The 19,577-nt window shown below is 38.9% G+C and overlaps 1 protein-coding gene across 6 annotated transcripts in view; it reads left to right on the top strand.

Annotated features, from left to right (window-relative positions):
• ACACA (acetyl-CoA carboxylase alpha) overlaps positions 1–19,577 on the top strand; it is a 309,514-nt gene that overhangs the window by 102,209 nt on the left and 187,728 nt on the right. For all 6 annotated transcript variants that reach the window (XM_012445433.2, XM_012445435.2, XM_012445438.3 and 3 more), the window contains 5 exons: positions 9,555–9,687; positions 11,282–11,420; positions 16,955–17,064; positions 17,834–17,915; positions 18,891–18,989. In XM_012445433.2, coding sequence (XP_012300856.1) covers positions 9,555–9,687; positions 11,282–11,420; positions 16,955–17,064; positions 17,834–17,915; positions 18,891–18,989 — 563 coding nt within the window. The remainder of the gene's footprint in view (positions 1–9,554; positions 9,688–11,281; positions 11,421–16,954; positions 17,065–17,833; positions 17,916–18,890; positions 18,990–19,577) is intronic.

The raw sequence follows: 19,577 nt of genomic DNA, 5'->3' as shown, positions 1-19,577 counted from the left end.
GTTATTAGGATGCCAGAAGTTGAGGCCTTCATCCAGATACAAAAGGAAACCTCATAGTAGGCCACCGCCCCTGAAGGGAAAACATGCAAAGTGGCACCAGTGCCCACCTAAGTTCAGAGACGTCTGACACTCTAAGACTGGACCTCAAAGTGGGATGATCCAGGGATCCTCCATACCTCAACTTTTCCAAAGGGGACACCCTAGGCAGAGTTCTGACATCTAGTATTAAGCCCTCCTTAGAATTTTCTCTCGAAGTTGCAATGCTGTTTGGCCCCAATATTCTTTGGAATCTGGAGTTTGCTGTTGAATGGGAAAGTGGGATGGAGTTGCATGTATCAAACTGCCATGGAAACTGCTTTATCTGAAATTTTGATTCCCAGCCTTCATTGGATTATCTACTGGGGCAAACAAAGTAAAACCCCCCAAGCTTGTATTGCTATCTCATGGCTTAAGGATCCAAGATAAAAGCCATTGAATCTTTGTTTGTGTGCATCTATATATGTCTAAATGTGTTCATTTGTATGTATACTTAGATGTTGTGTCTACCCGAATTGGCTTATAAATAAAAGAGTGCTCATAAATAAGGTTAATAAGTCTAAGCAATTTTCAAGTTCACGTGACTTAAGTATAACTTTACTAAACAAGCTGGCTTTAAAATTATTAATGAAATAAAAATAGAAATGCCTTCAGAATTGTCAGAATACATTTTTGTCTGGGTTTGATATTTGTCCCTGCTAAATATTTTGAGATGTCGATGTTTGGCCTAGGAGGTTGTAGAGCTACTAACTCAGCTCAAACAAAATGATCTTGGTTTGTGTGCCTTTTTTTTTTTTCCTGACAAATGAGAGTAATCTCATGTTGTTAGCTAAGTCTTGTGAGTTATTGGCAAAAAAATGCTAATATATTTAACTTTAAGGCTGTTACTTAGGTTTAGGTAAGCAGTTTATGTTCACTGGCTATTAACACAGTTAACAAGGAAATAACTAACTTTAAATGATAGTGTCTAATATCTCCTTTTACAGAAGTAATCTAAATAAACCGTTAAAAATGAAGGAATTGAGTACAGTGAATGGGATACATGTTTTGGGTAAACTTTTTGTGTAAATTAAAATCTTGGCCAGGCACTGTGACTCATGCCTATAATCCCAGCACTTTGGGAAGCCAAGGCAGGTGGATCACTTGAGGTCAGGAGTTTGAGACAGCGTGGTCAGTGAGGCGAAACTCTGTCTCAACTGAAAATACAAAAATTAGCTGGGCATGGTGGTGTGTGCCTGTAATCCTGGCTATTTAGGAAGCTGAGGCAGGAGAATTGCTTGAACCTGGGAGGAGGAGGTTACAATGAGTCAAGATAGCGCCACTGCGCCCTAGCCTGGGTGACAGAGCAAGACTGTGTCTCAAAAACAAAAAAAGTTGTAAAATTATTTTTGATGCTTATTGACTATCTGGGTCAGTTACAATTAAGAAAGAGTTGTGATATAGAGAAATGCATTTCTAAGAATTGTGGAATTGTTTTTATCTATAATGCTTATATCTAATGATTTAGGATTTCTTGCTTTTTAGGGTTTCACTAAAGTTTTAGGTTGCTAAGGATAAGAATTCTAGTTAACATATAATTAGCACACAAAATGTGCCAGAAAGTGTTGTGTGATTAGTGAGAAAAAATAATAATTTTGTCTAACTCAGAAGTTACCTAAAAGTTAGTTCAAATTACAGATTTGAAAAGGTTATTTTTGAAACAATGTTAAAGAATCATCAAGTAGTGGAGAAAGATGTGGATAAATTTAGATAATAAAATATTCCTTAAAACCTGATAAAGAATTGGAGAAATTTGGTTAATTAACATTTTCATAGTTAAAGCTCTTAGCCTTGCTTAAAGTAAAAATAAGTATTGTAAAGAAATTGGTCTGCAGTTTGCCAGTTTTTTTAATATATAGTTAAGCATGAAGCCAGATTTAGGGTGGAGCCAAATTTCACAGATATGCTTGCATTGCTTCATACTATGTTTACTGTTTTGCATGGATAGTGCCAGCACTAGAGTACTTATTGGTCATTTGCCTAGAGTGAATTTTTCTTTTCTTTTCTTTTTTTGAGACTGAGTCTTGCTCTGCCGCCCAGGCTGGAGTACAGTGGTGTGATCTCAGCTCACTGCAACCTCTGCCTCCTGGATTCAAGTGATTTTCCTGCCTCAGCCTCCGGAGTAGCTGGGACTACAGGCACGCAACATCACACTTAACTACTTTTTGTATTTTTTTTTTTTTATTAGAGATGTGGTTTTACCATGTTGGCAAGGCTGGTCTTGAATTTCTGGCCTCGAGCCATCCACCCACCTTAGCCTCCAAAAGTGCTGGGATTACAGATGTGAGCCATGCTCCCAGACTTTCCTATACTATTTATCCTTTTTTATTCTCTTCTTTTCATTTTGAAATCTTTCAGGATGGCGTAAAGAAAAATGCTTGTGTTAAAAGTCTTATCTTTCTTTTAACTTGCTTATAGAATGCCTTTTTTTGGTAAACTTCTTGCTTTCCCTTGAGAGCACTTTTTATACTTTGACTTATTCAGAAAGTTCCAAGGGGAATCAAAGCTTGTTTTTCTCAAGATGCTTTGAGAATGTCATAGCAGCATGATGGCAGCAAGGGTAAACCTTGAAAGACTATCAATATATAGTCTAATTGTTGAATTCTCTTTAAGTAGTAAGTTTAGTGTTTGCCTCTCTTTGTATTACTTAGCAAGTTGAAACTATATTCACAAAATAAAATCATACAAATTTGCATGATGTTATACAGTTATACAGAGCTTTACAAATGCTCGTTTCACCTTCTTTAAAATTACCTATTATCCTTCAGGCCATTGAACAGATAATATATTTCCTTAAAAGTAGTTCAACTTGCTTATTAGATACAAAGCATATTTTTAATCAAATACATGAAATTCATCCTACATTTTGTACAACATTAAAAAATTATTTCTTAGAGCAGTCAAATTAATATTCCAGTATCTTCACATTTTTACAGTTTCAATGAAAAAAAAAAATTCTCCTAAAAGGCATTGCCCTGGGCCGAGTGTGGTGACTCACGCCTGTAATCCCAGCACTTTGGGAGGCTGAGGTGGGTGGATCACGAGGTCAAGAGATCGAGACCATCCTGGTCAACATGGTGAAACCCCCGTCTCTACTAAAAATACAAAAAATTAGCTGGGCATGGTGGTGCGTGCCGGTAATCCCAGCTACTCAGGAGGCTGAGGCAGGAGAATTGCCTGAGCCCAGGAGGCGGAGGTTGCAGTGAGCCGAGATGGCGCCATTGCACTCCAGCCTGGGTAACAAGAGCGAAACTCCGTCTCAAAAAAAAAAAAAGGCATTGCCCTTTACTCTTGCCTTTCCTTCATGTTTCATTTTATCATAATTTTTTGATTACTTTAAGACTATATTTATTTAGTATATGTCCTCTCAGATTAGTATAATCATATCAGTCATTTATTTAATAACATCGTCAGGCATTCTTTCAGTTCTTGAGAGAATTGAGATTTGTAATGGTTAGTATGGCCAGAGTATATTTGGGGCTTATATATAAACATTGGAAGACATGGTCAGCAAAGATCTAAGAAATTTGTTCTCCATAAAATGTTTCCAAACCACTGCCCCTGGGCTGCATACAGCCCAAGACAGCTTTGAATGAGGCCCAACACAAATTCATAAACTTTCTTAGAACATAAATTTTTTTTTTTTTTAAGCTCATCAGCTATCATTAGTGTTAGTGTATTTTATATGTGGCCCAAGACAATTCTTCCAATGTAGCCCAGGGAAGTCAAAAGATTGTATACCCCTGCTCTAAAAACATAATTCTTTACATAAATATACAGTGAGTAATTAACTGTGACCATATTCAATACAGATTAACTTAAGGCAGTACTGTAGGGGATCAAGTTCAAGGGCTTGGAGTTGGAAAGGTTGGATTCAGATCTGTTTTGTCACCTCTGGCTGTGTGAATGATCATGGGCAAGTTACCTAATCCCTCTGAGCCTCACTTTTCTCATTTGTAAAATGTTCAAACAGCATTATTGTCAGGATTAATATGCCTTGCATGTAAAGAACTTAGCATAGTATCCGTCCCATAGCAAGTACTCAGAAATGGTAGTTATTTTGTGTAGTTGTCAATAGTTAATAAATAATAATCATCACCATTCAAAAATGTTTGAGCAGGCTGGGTGTGGTGGCTCCCACCTGTAATCCCAGCATTTTGGGAGGCTGAGGTGGGTGGATCACTTGAGACCAGGATTTTGAGACCGGCCTGGCCAAAATGGTGAAACCCCATCTGTACTAAAAATAGAAAATATTGGTTGAGTGTGGTGGCATGTGCCTGTAATTCCAGCTATTCGGGAGGCTGAGGCACGAGAATCTCTTGAACCTGGGAAGCGAAAGTTGCAGTAAGCCAAGAGATTGTGCCACTGCACTCCAGTCTGGGTGACAGGGTAAGACTCTGTCTTAAAAAAAAAAAAAAAAAAAAAGACCCCAAAGATGTTTGAGCAGCTTCTGTCTGTGCCAGGTACCCTTTGGAGCTGGAGATACAACAATAAATAAGAATCTCTGATCTCAAGGGATGAATAAGAATATCTGAGCTTAAGTAACACACACTCTTTATCAGGGAAAACAGATATGTTAAACTCATGTAACAGTCCAGTGTGATTAGGAGGAAAGATGTAAGTGCAAGTTCTGGTATGGCACAGGGGAAGCTCAGTTACCTACCACCTTAAGGGTTGGAGCTGGAAGGATCAGTATCAGCAAAGGCTCACTGGGAGTACTGACAGGTTAACTGCATTTTGTAGAATGAATTGGACTGGTACTGACAAAAATGTTATAATGCGGATAGAGTAGATTATATTTCTGCTGGAAAGCACATGATATTGGTTAGGTAGCTAAATGTATATAGGGGTAATGGAGAAACGGAAGTTTCTAAGAAGATCGGTCCTAGTTTGTATTTTGATTGACATTTGTATCCTCAGATTTTTAAATACTCGTGGGATATGAAGTGGAGGTGCCTAGAGGGTTGAAGGTAATGAGGACGAATGAAGAAATGTTTGATTGTGCCGTACCTATAGTTGCTGATTTTCAAGATGTGGGTACTTCCTTAGCCTTACTCTCTGTGTTGCCTTTCCATATCTTTAGTAACAGTTCTTTAAAAGCCGACTTTATTGAGGAATAATTTACAGTCAAATGGACCTGTTTTATGTGGACAGTGAAATGATTTTTTTTTTTTTTTTGAAATGGAGTTTCGCTCTGTCGCTTACGCTGGAATGCAGAGGTGTGATCTCAGCTCACTGCAACCTCTGCCCCCTGGGTTGAAGCGTTTCTTCTGCCTCAGCACTCGGGTAGCTGGGACTACAGGCACGTGTCACCATGCCTGGCTAATTTTTGTAATTTTATTAAAGACAGGGTTTCACCATATTGGTCAGGCTGGTCTCAAACTCCTGACCTCAGGTGATCCACCTGCTTTGGCCTCCCAAAGTGCTGGAATTACAGGCATGAGCCACTGTGCCCTGCAGTTAAATGAGTTTAGTTTTAAAGTCAGATTTGTTGAGGTATAATTTATGTACAGTTAGGTTTACCCCCTTTTTTTTTTTGAGGCAGGGTCTCACTCTGTCACGCAGGCTGGAGTGCAGTGGTGTGATCATAGCTCACTGCAGCCTAGTCCTCCCTGGCTCAAATGATCTCCCAGCTCAGCCTCCCAAGTAGCTGGGATTATAGGCGTGTGCCACCAAGCCCAGCTAATTTTTTGATTTTTTGTACTGATGAGATCTCTCTGTGTTGCCCAGGCTGGTCTTGAACTCCTGGGCTCAAGCGATCCTCCTGCTTCGCCCTCCTAAAGTGCTGGTATTACAAGTGTGAACCACTGTACCAGGTCAAGTTCACTTTTTAAGATTATGTAGTTTGATGGTTTTAACACATACATCTACCTTTGTAACCATTATTACAAGATCAAGATACAGAACGTCTCCATCATTCCCATACCCCTTTGCAGTCAGTTCCCACAGCCCCAGCCCACTGATCAGTGTTCTGCACTATAGATTAGGTATCATTGTCATAAAAGTGGAGTCATATGGTATATACTTTTTTGTGTTTGGTTTCCTTCTCTGAACATGATGTTTTTGAGATTCATTCATGTTATTGCTCAGTCTGATACACTGATACTGATAATGATCCATGGACTTGGGGCCCAAAGGAAATAGGTTCATGACAAAATTAAGGACAGGAAGGTAATTTTTATTTATTTAAAAATATGTGTAATAATAATAATAAAAAGAATATATGAAGGAAAAATGAATCGATTGAAAAAAACAAAACAAAACATGTATCCTGGCGCTGTTTTCAGACCTCATTTGTTTATTATCATTAGATGTGTTGCATAGTGTAATTGGAAGAACATTGAAATGACCATGAAACATGGTTTTCTGGTCTATCTATGCTACAGACTTTTTTTGTGACCTTAGACAAATCATTCTACTTGTGGACCTCTTTTTCTATATGGTCCTTCTTAACTTTAAAGTTCCAGTCCAGATGCAGCATAACTAAATACCTGGATAGAAAAGGATGAAGAAAATTTTATTAGATTGAGCAGCTTGAGATGTCAATCTCTAAGAAGGGTACAGAGCATTTTATATGAGTGCCAACAGTAGAGTACATCACCTTTGTTATGGCTGTCCTTTAGTAGGCAAAGTAGTTGCTAGACTCTGAACTGTTCCTTCTTTTTTTGTTTTTTAAGATGGAGTCTTGCTCTGTCACCTAGGCTGTTGTGCAGTGGCTTGATCTCTGCTCACTGCAACCTCTGCCTCCTGGATTCAAGCAATTCTCTGACCTCAGCCTCCTGAGTAGCTAGAGGTTTAACCATGCCTGGCTAATTTTTTTCTTTTTTTTTTAATGGAGACAGGGTTTCACTATGTTGACCAAGCTGGTCTAGAACTCCTGGCCTCAAGTGATCTGCCTGCCTTGGCCTCCCAAAGTGCTGGGATTACAGGTGTGAGCCACCACGCCCAGCCTTGTCTCTTCTTGTTATGCTCCTGTAGGTGGTGGTTTTGCAAGTTAAGAGCCACACTAAGTCATGTGAGGTATAGGGAAAATGCCCACTAATTGAATTTTATGGATAGAGACAGACACTCAGAGAAGAAAGAAAGAAAGATTGGTCTTATTTATATATGTATATGTAAAACACCATATGTGCACAGAAAGCTAGATGGTGTGCTGCATATGGGAAGATTTTAATCATACTTTCTTATTTTGAAAAGATAACTTACTGTAGCATCAAGGTTAAATTGTAGCGGAAAGGAAGAAAAGATGGGACTAGAAAAAGAAAATAGCTGTCTATCAAACAGTGTACAAAGGAGCTTATATCCACTATCTTATTTAATCGTCTGAACACTCTTTTGGAGGGTCTATCAGTCAAGGTGCAGTCACAAGGAAGAGAAATTGCACTAGGTGCTATTAACAGAGAACATTCACTAGTAAGAATTGTTTTCTTGAGTGTTGGAAGAATAAAAGAACAACAACAAAAAAAGGCATGCTAAAGTACCCCAGAGTTAATAACTAGAGGAAGTAGCTATCACCCCTAAGGCTGGGAGAACAAAAAGGAAGAGGTAGTGTTACCAGAACCCAGGAGCTTGGTGGAGGTCCTCTGGGGGCTGGTGCCTGGACCTCTGACCATAAGCTTTGAGTAGCTCGTACTCAGATCCTTGAGGAGGCTTGGCCTGACAGGTGATTGATAGGCCCAGGCCGTGTTGTCCAGAGGATGAGAGATTATGGCAAGGTTGATATTCTGACTGCCAAAGAACCACAACCCACTGCTGCTAGTACCTCTATGGCTTTTCACCAGACTGTTGAAAGAAGCTAGAAACTGGAATTAAGTCTCTTGTTATTGCTGGAGCAATGCTGATAACAGCTGGGAAATAGGAAGGAAGGCCCTTTTCTTACCTTTCTGCCTTCTGGTTTGGTGAACAGAACAGGAAGGAGCTAGCAAGGAGTTTTGGAAATGAAGTTTGCAGAATCTTGGCCCCATTGTCACAGAGCAGAGCATAAAAGGGTAGGCTTGGAGCTGAAAGACAATAGGTAAATAACTGGGACAGTGAATATTATGCATATTTTACAAAGAGAACACTGAAGCTGAAAAGGTTGAATTATTTGCAAAAGATCATTTAAGTGGAGTGATCTGGAATGTAAACCCAGGCCTGTGCTGTTTCCACTATCGTATATTGTCTAATCCAAAGTGCCATTGGTTGTGAGAAACACTATTATTTTATGTACCACTAACGAAAAAATGCGGTACTGCCGGCCAGGCACAGTGGCTCACGCCTGTAATTCCCAGCATTTTGGGAGGCTGAGGTAGATGGATCACCTGAGGTCAGGAGTTTGAGACCAGCCTGGTTAACATGGTGAAACCCTGTCTTTACTAAAAATACAAAAATTAGCCAGGTGTGGTGGTGTGTCCCTGTAGTCCCAGCTACTCTGGAGACTGAGGCAGGAGAATTGCTTGAACTTGGGAGGTGGAGGTTGCAATGAGCCGAGATCCCACCAGTGTACTCCAGCCTGGGCAGCAGAGTGAGACTCTGTCTTAAAACAACAACAACAAAAGCAGTACTGCCAATTTAATAAGGCATCAATTGTAATACATACCAATTTCAGAGATTTTTTTTTTTTGAGACACCCACCATCTCACTCTGTCACCCAGGCTGGAGTACAGTGGCATGATTATGGCTCACTGCAGCCTTGACCACCCATGCCCAAGCTATTCACCTTCTTCAGCCCCCCAAGTAACTAACTGGGTCCACAGGCACACAACACCATGCCAGCTAATTTTTGTATTTTTAGGGTTTCGTCATGTTGCCCAGGTTGGTCTCGAATTCCTGGGCTCAAGCCATCCTCCCATCTCGGCCTTCAAAACTGCTGGGATTACAGGCATGAGCCACTGTACCTGGCCTCAGAGATTTTTTTTTTAAAGTAAAAAGAAAAAAAGTAGCACCTTAAAATTGATTAAATATGGCATTATGCTGCCTTATAAGTAATTTTGTTTTGGAGCTGTTGATTTTGAAATACCTAAGGGATACCCAGGTAAAACATTTAGTAGGCAGTTTTAAAATGTGGAGTTATAGCTCATAAGAAAGATGGAAGCCAGAGATACAGAGGTGGAGGTCATCTGCACACCAGAGTCATGATCCAGAAACAACCTTGCTAACTTTTGTTTTTTGACTTTAATAGTCTCTGAGTCTATTATTTATACCTTCTCATTTCATTCGGTCCTTTGCCTACCTCTTTGCGATGACAACTGTCGGTAAACTTTATTGTGTTTTATTATTCAGGAACACTTCTTTTTTTTCTTAAATCTCCACAAGCAAGAATCGTTTTCTTTTCTCTTTTTTATTTGAAAAGTATGTGAACTGCCAGCATGCAGTCTTCACAAGGGTGCAGTTGTGAAAGTACTGTTGTGGGTATGGTAGTGAAAAGCAGGTCTCCAGAAAATACAGATGGTGTGAAGAAATCCTATCTATAGATTTTCATGGCTTCTCTGTTTTTAAAGGTCCAGCATGTCTGGCTTGCATTTAGTAAAGCAGGGCCGAGACCGAAAGAAAATAGATTCTCAACGAGATTTCACCGTGGCTTCTCCAGCAGAATTTGTTACCCGCTTTGGGGGAAATAAAGTGATTGAGAAGGTAAGTTGTAACTTGATGAATTATTTTGTCAAAAGCACATAAGATTTAATGCCTGCCTAGATTTGTTATCTAGATTTGCTCCCAGTTGATGTTTAGATTCTCAGAGGCTTTGCCTCTTTATGTGAATTACCCTTTCTGCCTCCTTAGCATCCTGTTAATATAATTTCACTATTTTTCTGTAATACGTATTTATCATGGATAATTTAGTCATAGCTGGCCGGGCGTGGTGGCTCATGCTTGTAATCCAAGCACTTTGGAGGCCAAGGCGGGCGGATCACCTGAGGTCGGGAGTTCAAGACCAGCCTGACCAACATGGTGAAACCCCGTCTTTATAAAAAAAAAAAAAAAAAAAATTTAGTCACAGCTAATTAAGGAGTAGAAATAGTGCTTATAAAGTTATTTTTGAGTCCTAGCAACTTGGGAGGCTGAAACGGAAGGATATCTTGAGCCTGGGAGTTCAAGGTTTCAGTGAGCTTTGGATTGTGCCACTGCACTCTAACCTTGGCAACAGAGAGAGACCCTGGCTCAAAACAAAAAAAGTTATTTTTGAAAGATCTTGTGAGGGTGGGACTGCACTGATCCAACAGGGTATGAGGAATTGATTAGCTTGTAGGGTGCTAGTGGAGAGATAATACGCCACAGCATTGGATTGAGAGCTAAGGGAGTAGAGAGTTTCAGAAGAGAAGGCTTAAAGAGTTTGATACAGTGTGACTTACTGGGTTCCACCAGGTATTTGAGATGTTTGAGAATATACCACATGATATACTTAGAGATTCCAGGTATTTTGACATGTAATTCTGTGTTACTTTTATCTAAACCGTGTCAGAGCTGAGGGGATGACTTGGTTGAAATAGCTTCCAGTGATTAAAAGATTAAAGAATGGGGACCTATATTTCTACTCCTAAAAATATTACTTCAGCAGCATCCTTTTATTAGTCTTCCAATAAAGATAGATTATGTGTCTATTAGTCTGTGTTATCCTCAGAGGCATGACTGCAAGACAGGTAAGGAGATGAAAGATTTGTTTACAGAAAGTCTCAGGATTATTTGATTTTTCTACAACAGTGACCATTCTTTCTGAGGCATTCTCTACAATTCTAAGGCATTGGAGTTCAGTATTTTGGAAAAAAGTGACTAATACCAGGGTTTTTAAACATGTTCAGTGCCTGATATCTCATTTCATGGCAACAGAGAATAGTGCATGGCCCTGTACTTGTTGGCCTTCCCTGATTCCTGATTTCATAATACATCATCTCTCTGAATTTAATTTTCTTCTGTTCCCTAGTAATTGATATGGTAGGTAGAATAATTCATAAACTTACAGGATTTGAGTAATTGTGACTTTTCCCTCAAAATAAATGAAGTTAGAAAGGAGTGTATTTTAGCTGGCACATACTCAAGTATTTGCTTAGCTAACATTTTAAGATATTGCTTGGCCATGGAGAAGCCAGTTCCTAACAGTAACAAGAATTCTTGGTTGAAAATATGACTTTTACACAGAAAGATAGATCTACAAAAATTTTTTCATCTCTTTTCCTCTGTTATTGCTTTTTTCTGCCCTTTCCTCCCATTCCCATCTCCTTCCGCCTCCCAGGTTCTTATTGCTAACAATGGCATTGCAGCAGTGAAATGCATGCGATCTATCCGTAGGTGGTCTTATGAAATGTTTCGAAATGAACGTGCAATTCGATTTGTTGTTATGGTCACACCTGAAGACCTTAAAGCCAATGCAGGTGAGTTATTAAATGCATTATGAAAACATCACTCTGAAAACTAAAATCTGGAATAGCACAGTCTTTAAGTAGGAGACTGTTAACTTAGGGGGATTCCCAAACACAGGACTTCCAAATAAAATCCTTCTAAAATAATTTCTGTTGAAAATGTGTCAGTAATAGGCATATAAATGTGACTGCACTATAGTTAACCTCAATACAAATTCCTGTGTTCTAGGGCTAAATAGGAAGAAATTTAACAAAAGTGTTGATTTGGGCTTTCAAGTGTATGCCTTTTTCAGTGTTAAGTATTTGCTATGCCACATTATTTGGAATGTGTAAGTGGAAAGATTTAGAAGGAAATGTTTTCCTTATGAGTTATATTGAATTAAAGAAAAACTCTGGGCTAAGATTTTTTTTTCTTCTCCTGAGGGAGAGACCTCTTGGGACTGAAGTGTGTTTCACTCTGTAAATTCTTCTACATATTCTTTTTACTCAGATGGTTCTCTGTCTGATAGTTGTAGATAAAGACTATTGGTATAGCCGAAAGATGTGACTAGTCTTTCTTCTCCATACTTTTTATCACTAAGGTATAATCTCTTTTTAAAATTTTTTTAATTTTTTAATTTTATAGCCATGTGTTGTCACTACTAAGGTATAATCTCTTAAGGTAGAGTACCCACAGATAATGTGAAGAGCTATCTTTTTTTTTTTTTTTTTTTAATTAAGATGGAGTTTTGCTCTTGTTGCTCAGGCTGGAATGCAGCGATGCAGTCTTGGCTCACTGCAACCTCTGACTCCCAGGTTCAAGCAATTCTCCTGCCTCTGCCTCCTGAGTAGCTGGGATTACAGGCATGCACCACCATGCCCATCTAATTTTGTATTTTTAGTAGAGACAGGGTTTCTCCATGTTGGTCAGGCTGGTTTTGTATTCCCGACCTCAGGTTATCCACCTGCCTCAGCCACCCAAAGTGCCGAGATTACAGGCGTGAGCCACCGCACCTGGCCGAAGAGCTATCCTTTTTTACATTTTCTTTATCTTTTACTCCTAGGAAGCTGCCAAAAAAAAAAAAGACCTATTCTTTTACACTTACTTCAGTCTGTGTATGTTCTTTTTTTGTTGAGGCAATGGTATTATGATTATTTCTAAGAAAAAAAAGGTTATTATATCATCTTATTTAGAAATAGAGAAGTCACCAATTTATTAGAAAGCAAATGTTATATATTAGTCCATTCTTGGTTTGCTATAAAGAAATACCTGAGTCTGGGTAACTTGTGAAGAAAAGAGGTTTAATTGGCTCACGATTCTTCAGGCTTTACAGGAAGCATGGTGCTGGTCTCTGCTCTGCTTCTGGGGAGGCCTCAGGAAACTTACTATCCTGGGGGAGGTGGAGGGGGAGTAGCCGCATCGCATAACCAGAGCAGGAGCAAGACAGAGAATAGGGGGGAGGGTGCCACACACTTTTAAACAACCAGATCTCCTATGAACTTAGAGTGAGAACTCACTTATCAAGGAGATGGCCCAAGCCATTTATCAGGGAGCTGCCCTTGTGATCCAAACGCCTCCTACCAGGCCCTATTTCTGAGATTGGGGATTACAATTCAACATGAGATTTGGCCGTGACATATTCAAACTATATCATGTTATTATGTGAAATCATTTAGATGCACACTTTCACATTTCTCAGCCACAGGTTTTGTACTTACAAAAGGAAGATCCTAATGTTTATTTAACTGGATAATTGTAAAGATGGATCATCTATAATAAATACAAATTATCTTGCATGATTTCTTTTTCTTATTCATTTCTACCTGGTACTCCGATTTATTCATTCATTTATTCACTTAACACAGAGACTCATAGTTTAATAAGATGTGATCTTTTTCTAGGAAACAAATAATTTCAATACAATGAGGTAAGTGCTATAAAAGAAACATGCACAGGGTCCTGTGAGGACACAGAGGTGAGACATCTAATTCTGGGGGCAGGGTTAAGGGAAAGCTTTCTGAGGCTGGGTGGGGTGGCTCATGCCTGTAATCCCAGCACTCTGGGAGGCTGAAGCGGGCAGATCACTTGAGGTCAGGAGTGTGAGACCAGCCTGGCCAATATGATGAAACCCCGTCTCTACTAAAAATACACAAATTAGCCGGGCATGGTGACGGGTGCCTGTAAATCCAGCTATTCAAGAGGCTGAGGTAGGAGAATCGCTTTAACCCAGGAAGAGGAGGTTGTGGTGAGCTGAGATCACACCACTGCATTCCAGCCTGGGCCACAAAGTGAGACTCTATATTAAAGGGGGTAAAAAGAGAGAGAGAGAGAGAGAGAGAGAGAGAGAGAGAGAGAGAGAGAGAGAGAGAGAGATTATGTCTAGCCAAGAATTAGTAATAGTGAAGCAATTGGGGGGAGAGAAAGATGTACCAGACAGAACACCATATGCAAATGCATAAAGATATGACACAAGTGGTTTTCTAGAAATTACAGGTGGCTACAAGATGCGATATAGTATTTGCCAAGGGGGGCCTTGTTTTCCATCCTCAAAAGCACAGACTTTGTCTTTTGAGGAGTGTGTGCGTGTGTGTGTGTGTGTGTGTGTGTGTGTGTGTGTGTGTGTGTTGGACATCTAAGGATTTGCATTTTAAATGAATGTTTTTTTGATGGGTGTCTGTGTGTATGTGTGTTTAACTATGTAAAAGTAGAAGATTATAATAAACCCCTTCCCATCTGTCTGTCATGCAATATCAATAATTATCAACTCATGGCTAGTTTCATCTATATTCTTACCCCCATACACAATTATTTTGATGCAAATCCTTGATACCTTATTATTCTTCATGTTATCTGTGAAGATACTCTACTTTAAGATTAAGAGATTATACCTTAGTGATAAAAAATATGGAGGGCCAGGCATGGTGGCTCACGTCTGTAATCTCAGCACTTTGGGAGGCCAAGGCAGGTGGATCACTTGAGCCCAGGAGTTCAAGGTCAGCCTGGACAGGTGAAACTTTGTCTCTACAGAAAATGCAAAAATTAGTTGGGCATAGAGGCACATGCCTATAGTCCCAGCTACTCAGGAGGCTGAGGTGAGAGAATCACCTGAGCCCAGGAGGTCAAGGTCGCAGTGAGCCATGATCATGCTGCTGCATTCCAGCCTAGGTGACAGATGAGTGAGACCCTGTCTCAAAAACAAACAAACAAACAAAAAATCTAAACTAAAACAATGTTAAAGATTTTTTTTTTTGACTTACACAACTGGCAAAATTGAAAAGATTGATAATACCTAACATAAGTGAGAGTATTTGGAACCCATGTTGCTAGTGAGAGTCTGAAAATGTGAATACCTTTTGATCCAATAGTTTTATTGGTAGTAACATATCTTGTGGATATAATTGAACAGTTGTACAGGGCTACACATTATTTTATTATTTTTCAAATTATACATAATCTGTACTTCCATCAGTAAGTTAGTAGTTAATGAATTATAGGCTAGTGAAATATTAGGTATCCATAAAAAATATTAAACATATATTATGTATATATATATTAATCTTCACTAAAGTATAATAAACTGGTTGTCTTTGAGGTAGGACAATAGGTGATTTTGACTTTTTAAAATTTATTTATTTTTGTCACTCTGTCCGCCAGGCTGGAGTGCAGTGGCGTAATCTCAGCTCACTGCCACCTCCGCCTCCTGGGTTCAAGTGATTCTCATGCCTTAGCCTCCTGAGTGGCTGGGATTACAGGTGCCCACCACCATGTCCAGCTAGTGTGTGTGTGTGTGTGTATTTTTTTATTTTTTTGAGACAGAGTCTCACTGTGTTGCCCAGGCTGGAGTGCGGTGGTGCGATCTTGGCTCACTGCAGCCACCACCTCCTGGGTTCAAGTGATTCTCCCACCTCAGCCTCCTGAGTAGCTGGGACTACAGTTGTGTGCCACCATGCTGGGCTAATTTTTTGTGTTTTTAGTAGAGACGGGGTTTCACAGTGTTAGCCAGGTTGGTCTTGATCTCCTGACCTCATGATCTGCCTGCCTCAGCCTCCGAAAGAGCTGGTATTACAGGTGTGAGCTACCTCGCCTGGCCAATTTTTGTAGTTTTAGTAGAGACGGGGTTTTGCCGTGTTGGCCAGACTGGTCTTGAACTCCTGACCTCAGGTGATCTACCCACCTTGGCCTCCCAAAGTGCTGGGATTACAGGTGTGAGTCACTGCGCCCGGCCAATTTTGACTTTTAAAAAATAGTATTGTTATATTCTATTGTATTATCTAACATTATTTTATAATTTTCATGCTTTCCCTCCTATAATCAAAGAGAACAGTAAACCTATTTTAATTTTGAAGAAATTATAGTGGATTTTTTTTAGTAGAATTTTTTTTTAGAAAGGACTTAAAATCTTTTAGAGATAAGAAGATAATTGCCATTCTGACTGGCGTGAGATGGTATCTCATTATGGTTTTGATTTGCATTTCTCTAATGATCAGTGATGTTGAGTTTTTAAAAAATATGTTTATGGGCCACATAAATGTCTTCTTTTGAGAAGTGTCTGTTCATGTTCTTTGCCATTGCATGCGGGGCTTAATACCTAGGTGATGTGTATTAAGCCCTGCAGCAAACCATCATGGCACATATTTACCTATGTAACAAACCTGGATGTCCTGCACATGTATCCTGGAACTTAAATTTTTAAAAAAGAATAAGATAAAAGAAATGTTAATAAATAATGGTGGATGCTTGAGATGAAATTTGAAAGCTAAAATAAATATATAAATGGTGGAAATGGACTTTGAGCAAGTTACTTAACTGTTCCAAGCCATCATTTTCTGTCACGTATCATATGTAGGGTTGATGAGAGAATTAAATGAGACAATGTATATATAAAGTGCTAGTTATAGTCCCTACATGTGGTAGCTCTTCTGTTACAGTTGTCATTTCAGAATAGGAAGATAGAGAAGTTAGGTAACAAATTTGAAAGAGAATACTGTACAACAAATATATATGAGAAAGTGGTTATCTTTCTAAAGTTTCTTTCAAATACCTGTTACCATCAGTATTCCAGATAAACTCTTTCCAGATACTCCTGTAACTAACCTTTCTTGTTTAACCAGTTTGCAAACCATTCAGGCTGACCTGTCTTTCTCCATTCTGTCAAGCTCTGCACCAGGAAAAGGGCTTTCTCTAGGTCCAGTGCCAGTTAAAGACAAAGGATGTCAAGACTAGAACTTTTTCTCAGAATAGAGTAATTGCAGTTGGGTCACTAACTGACAGACACATCAACCTTAATACAGAGGTCATAAAGATTCCTCAGAAAGATTACATAGTGAAATGTTGGAGACCTGCTGTTTTAGTATAAGAGCTTCTAAATACGGGATTAACTTGTATTAGTGCCTGTAACTTAACAAACTAAGAGCCTCCAACTAAATGGTCCTGGAAATTATCTTATTAATGTTCTTTGTCCTATGGTTACTTATGCTAGTCCCTGACCTTTGCATAATTTCACTGTGCAATTAAATTTCTGGAAAGAAAAATCATGTATTCTCTATTAATTTGCTTGCATTTTCAGAATACATTAAGATGGCAGATCACTATGTGCCAGTGCCTGGAGGACCAAACAACAACAACTATGCAAATGTGGAGTTAATTCTTGATATCGCTAAAAGGATCCCAGTACAAGTAAGAGATGCCAGTGTGTCCTTTAAAACCAAATTCAGCCATTTTATTGTTAGGCACGTGGGGATATCCAGAGAAGAACATTTTTACAAAGCATCTTTTTTGAAAATTATTAAATGTCTGTATATGGGATAAGTAAACCAAATAAGGAAAAGATTGAAATAATGGAATGGCTAAAAAGAAAGTAAACCTAATACAAACAAGTTTTGGAAAATTTATTCTGGGTATGTCACCTTCAAGCCATCCCAAGTAAGTAAAAGTTACCTATTTCTTGTGGAATATTAGCCTAAATGATGGTGGTATATTAAAGAAGTAGGCTGTTTCTTCCCTGTTACATTGTGTTAGTAAGTTTAGGGTAGGTACCTTAAAGCCCAAAGAGGAAAAACTCTAAACTTAAATGGCAGTGTAATCAATAAAGATGTAATGGACTGGACAAAGTAATTGAATATGTGAAAGATAGCCAGTATTTCTAGAAAATGCCCTGTATAGCCTAGGTTATGAATTGAGTTTCCTAAAGAGCAACAAGAATAACTGCATCTTAATATCAATTTCAGCTTGGTTTTGACCCTTTCAGATATCTTGCCACAATGGACTACTTACTGTTATTCTGTAAAAAGTTTGCCAACAATCAAGCATAGAAACTGAATTAAGCATTAGGCTGCTGTGAAACTATTGTACCTCATGAAATAGGGCCAGCCTGGATAGGGAGTCATGCAGTTTGTGAGGGTTTTATATGAATTTTAAGAATGAATTATATTATATTCCCTTGCAGGCAGTGTGGGCTGGCTGGGGTCATGCTTCTGAGAATCCCAAATTACCAGAACTTCTCTTGAAAAATGGCATTGCCTTCATGGGTAAGCTTGTCTAACATACTGTTCCTGTCTTTCTGTTTCTTTTTGTCAATTTCACCCACATTTGACTCTATAGTCTGATTTTCTTCTGTTTAACATGTGCTGGACTCTTTCTCTCTTTTTTTTTCTCAATTACTAACAGAGTAGCCCTCTTCATTTCTTGCATTTTTTCATTTCTTATACCTTGCTTATCTCACTTCATCTTGATTTTGTTTTCTGTCCCTGGGTCCTTTCTCATGAGATATGGAGAAGGCTTTGGTTTCCAAAACACCGACCTTTTAAAACTTTGCAACTAACCTTAAGAAAGCATGCAGGAAAAGAACCTGTTTTTAGATAGAGAAGATAATTGAATACTCAGGATGCCCTGGCAGTGTGCCCTTAAATATGAATCAGCACCTTTGCATTTAAGCGTATAGGTTATACTCCTACTGGTGAGAGAGACTTCTGACTTTCTGCTGTCATTATGGCAGAGAGAAAAACAGGTTATATAGCTCAAAGTATTTCTCTGTGTCACAATGAAGAGTATGTTTTGTAAACCTGGTTAAAGATGATTCTCCTTTTTGAGTTCCCCTAGGACCAAGGAAGGTATAATATTTCAGACTTGAATCCTAAACCTTTATAGTCCTTATTTCAGGATATTGACTTAAAAAAAAAAAAAAGAAGACTTTATTCATCTGGTAAAGTTGGATCATGAAGAATGACAAAATTATAGCTAGATTTGTCAAGAATTTAATTCAACATACATTTAGATTTATTGAGCTCTCCACATCAAAAGCTTACTGTGTTAGGTTTTATAGATGGTACAAAGATAAGTCAGAACTTAATAGTCCCCATAATCAATTTACGATCTCCTTGATATATGAGGGTTGTGGGGAGGACAAGACAAATACGTAAATAGCTATAATACAAGACAACTAGATGTGCCAGAAATAAGTCCAAGGTGTTACAGTCAGGATTCTTTTCCTGTTTTGTTTTTAGGTCCTCCAAGCCAGGCCATGTGGGCTTTAGGGGATAAGATTGCATCTTCTATAGTGGCTCAAACTGCAGGTATCCCAACTCTTCCCTGGAGTGGCAGTGGTAAGAATTGGATTCTTGTTTGTATCTTGAAGTACAGAATAGCTCAATAGAATATTTGGGACTTAACTTTTTTGAAAAAGTATTGGGATACTTGACAAGAAATGGAATGCTGGTTGAGTAATGGTACCTTGTCTCTCCTGGCTTAATTAATACACCTGTGATTCTTTTATCTTAGGAATATAAATTTAGTTCAAGGGACACAGATGCTAAATTGTGATCTGGAGTGATCTTGTGAGTTAACTTGGAGAAACTCTGGGAAAACACATACGTGGTTTTGTTGGTTTAGATGTGTTCTGGGTAGGCTAGAATCTTCCTCAGCGGTAGGCTTCACAGGTGGAATTAGGTCTTCGGACCTGCGTGGAAGTAGCCTGGATCACTAGGAATAACCTAAAACCCACTTACTCAAATGTTTACTTGCCAATGTTTTCTTGATATCAACCCACAATCTGTTGATGATTTACTTTGACTGTTTAAAACCATTCAACCTCAGTTGCCCTTGATGCAGAAAATGAGGCTAGTAATTCACTTTTCTTCCAGGCATGCCAGAGGGGCAAGAATTTTCAAAAAATGATTTATTCTCAACCATTC

The sequence above is a fragment of the Aotus nancymaae genome, unplaced genomic scaffold, assembly GCF_030222135.1.
Source record: "Aotus nancymaae isolate 86718 unplaced genomic scaffold, 86718_ANA_hifiasm-v0.15.2.pri h1tg000018l, whole genome shotgun sequence".
In the NCBI taxonomy this organism is placed as follows: Eukaryota; Metazoa; Chordata; class Mammalia; order Primates; family Aotidae; genus Aotus; species Aotus nancymaae.
Note: the sequence above shows the minus strand (reverse complement) of the source record. Positions and strands in the feature narration are given on the sequence as shown.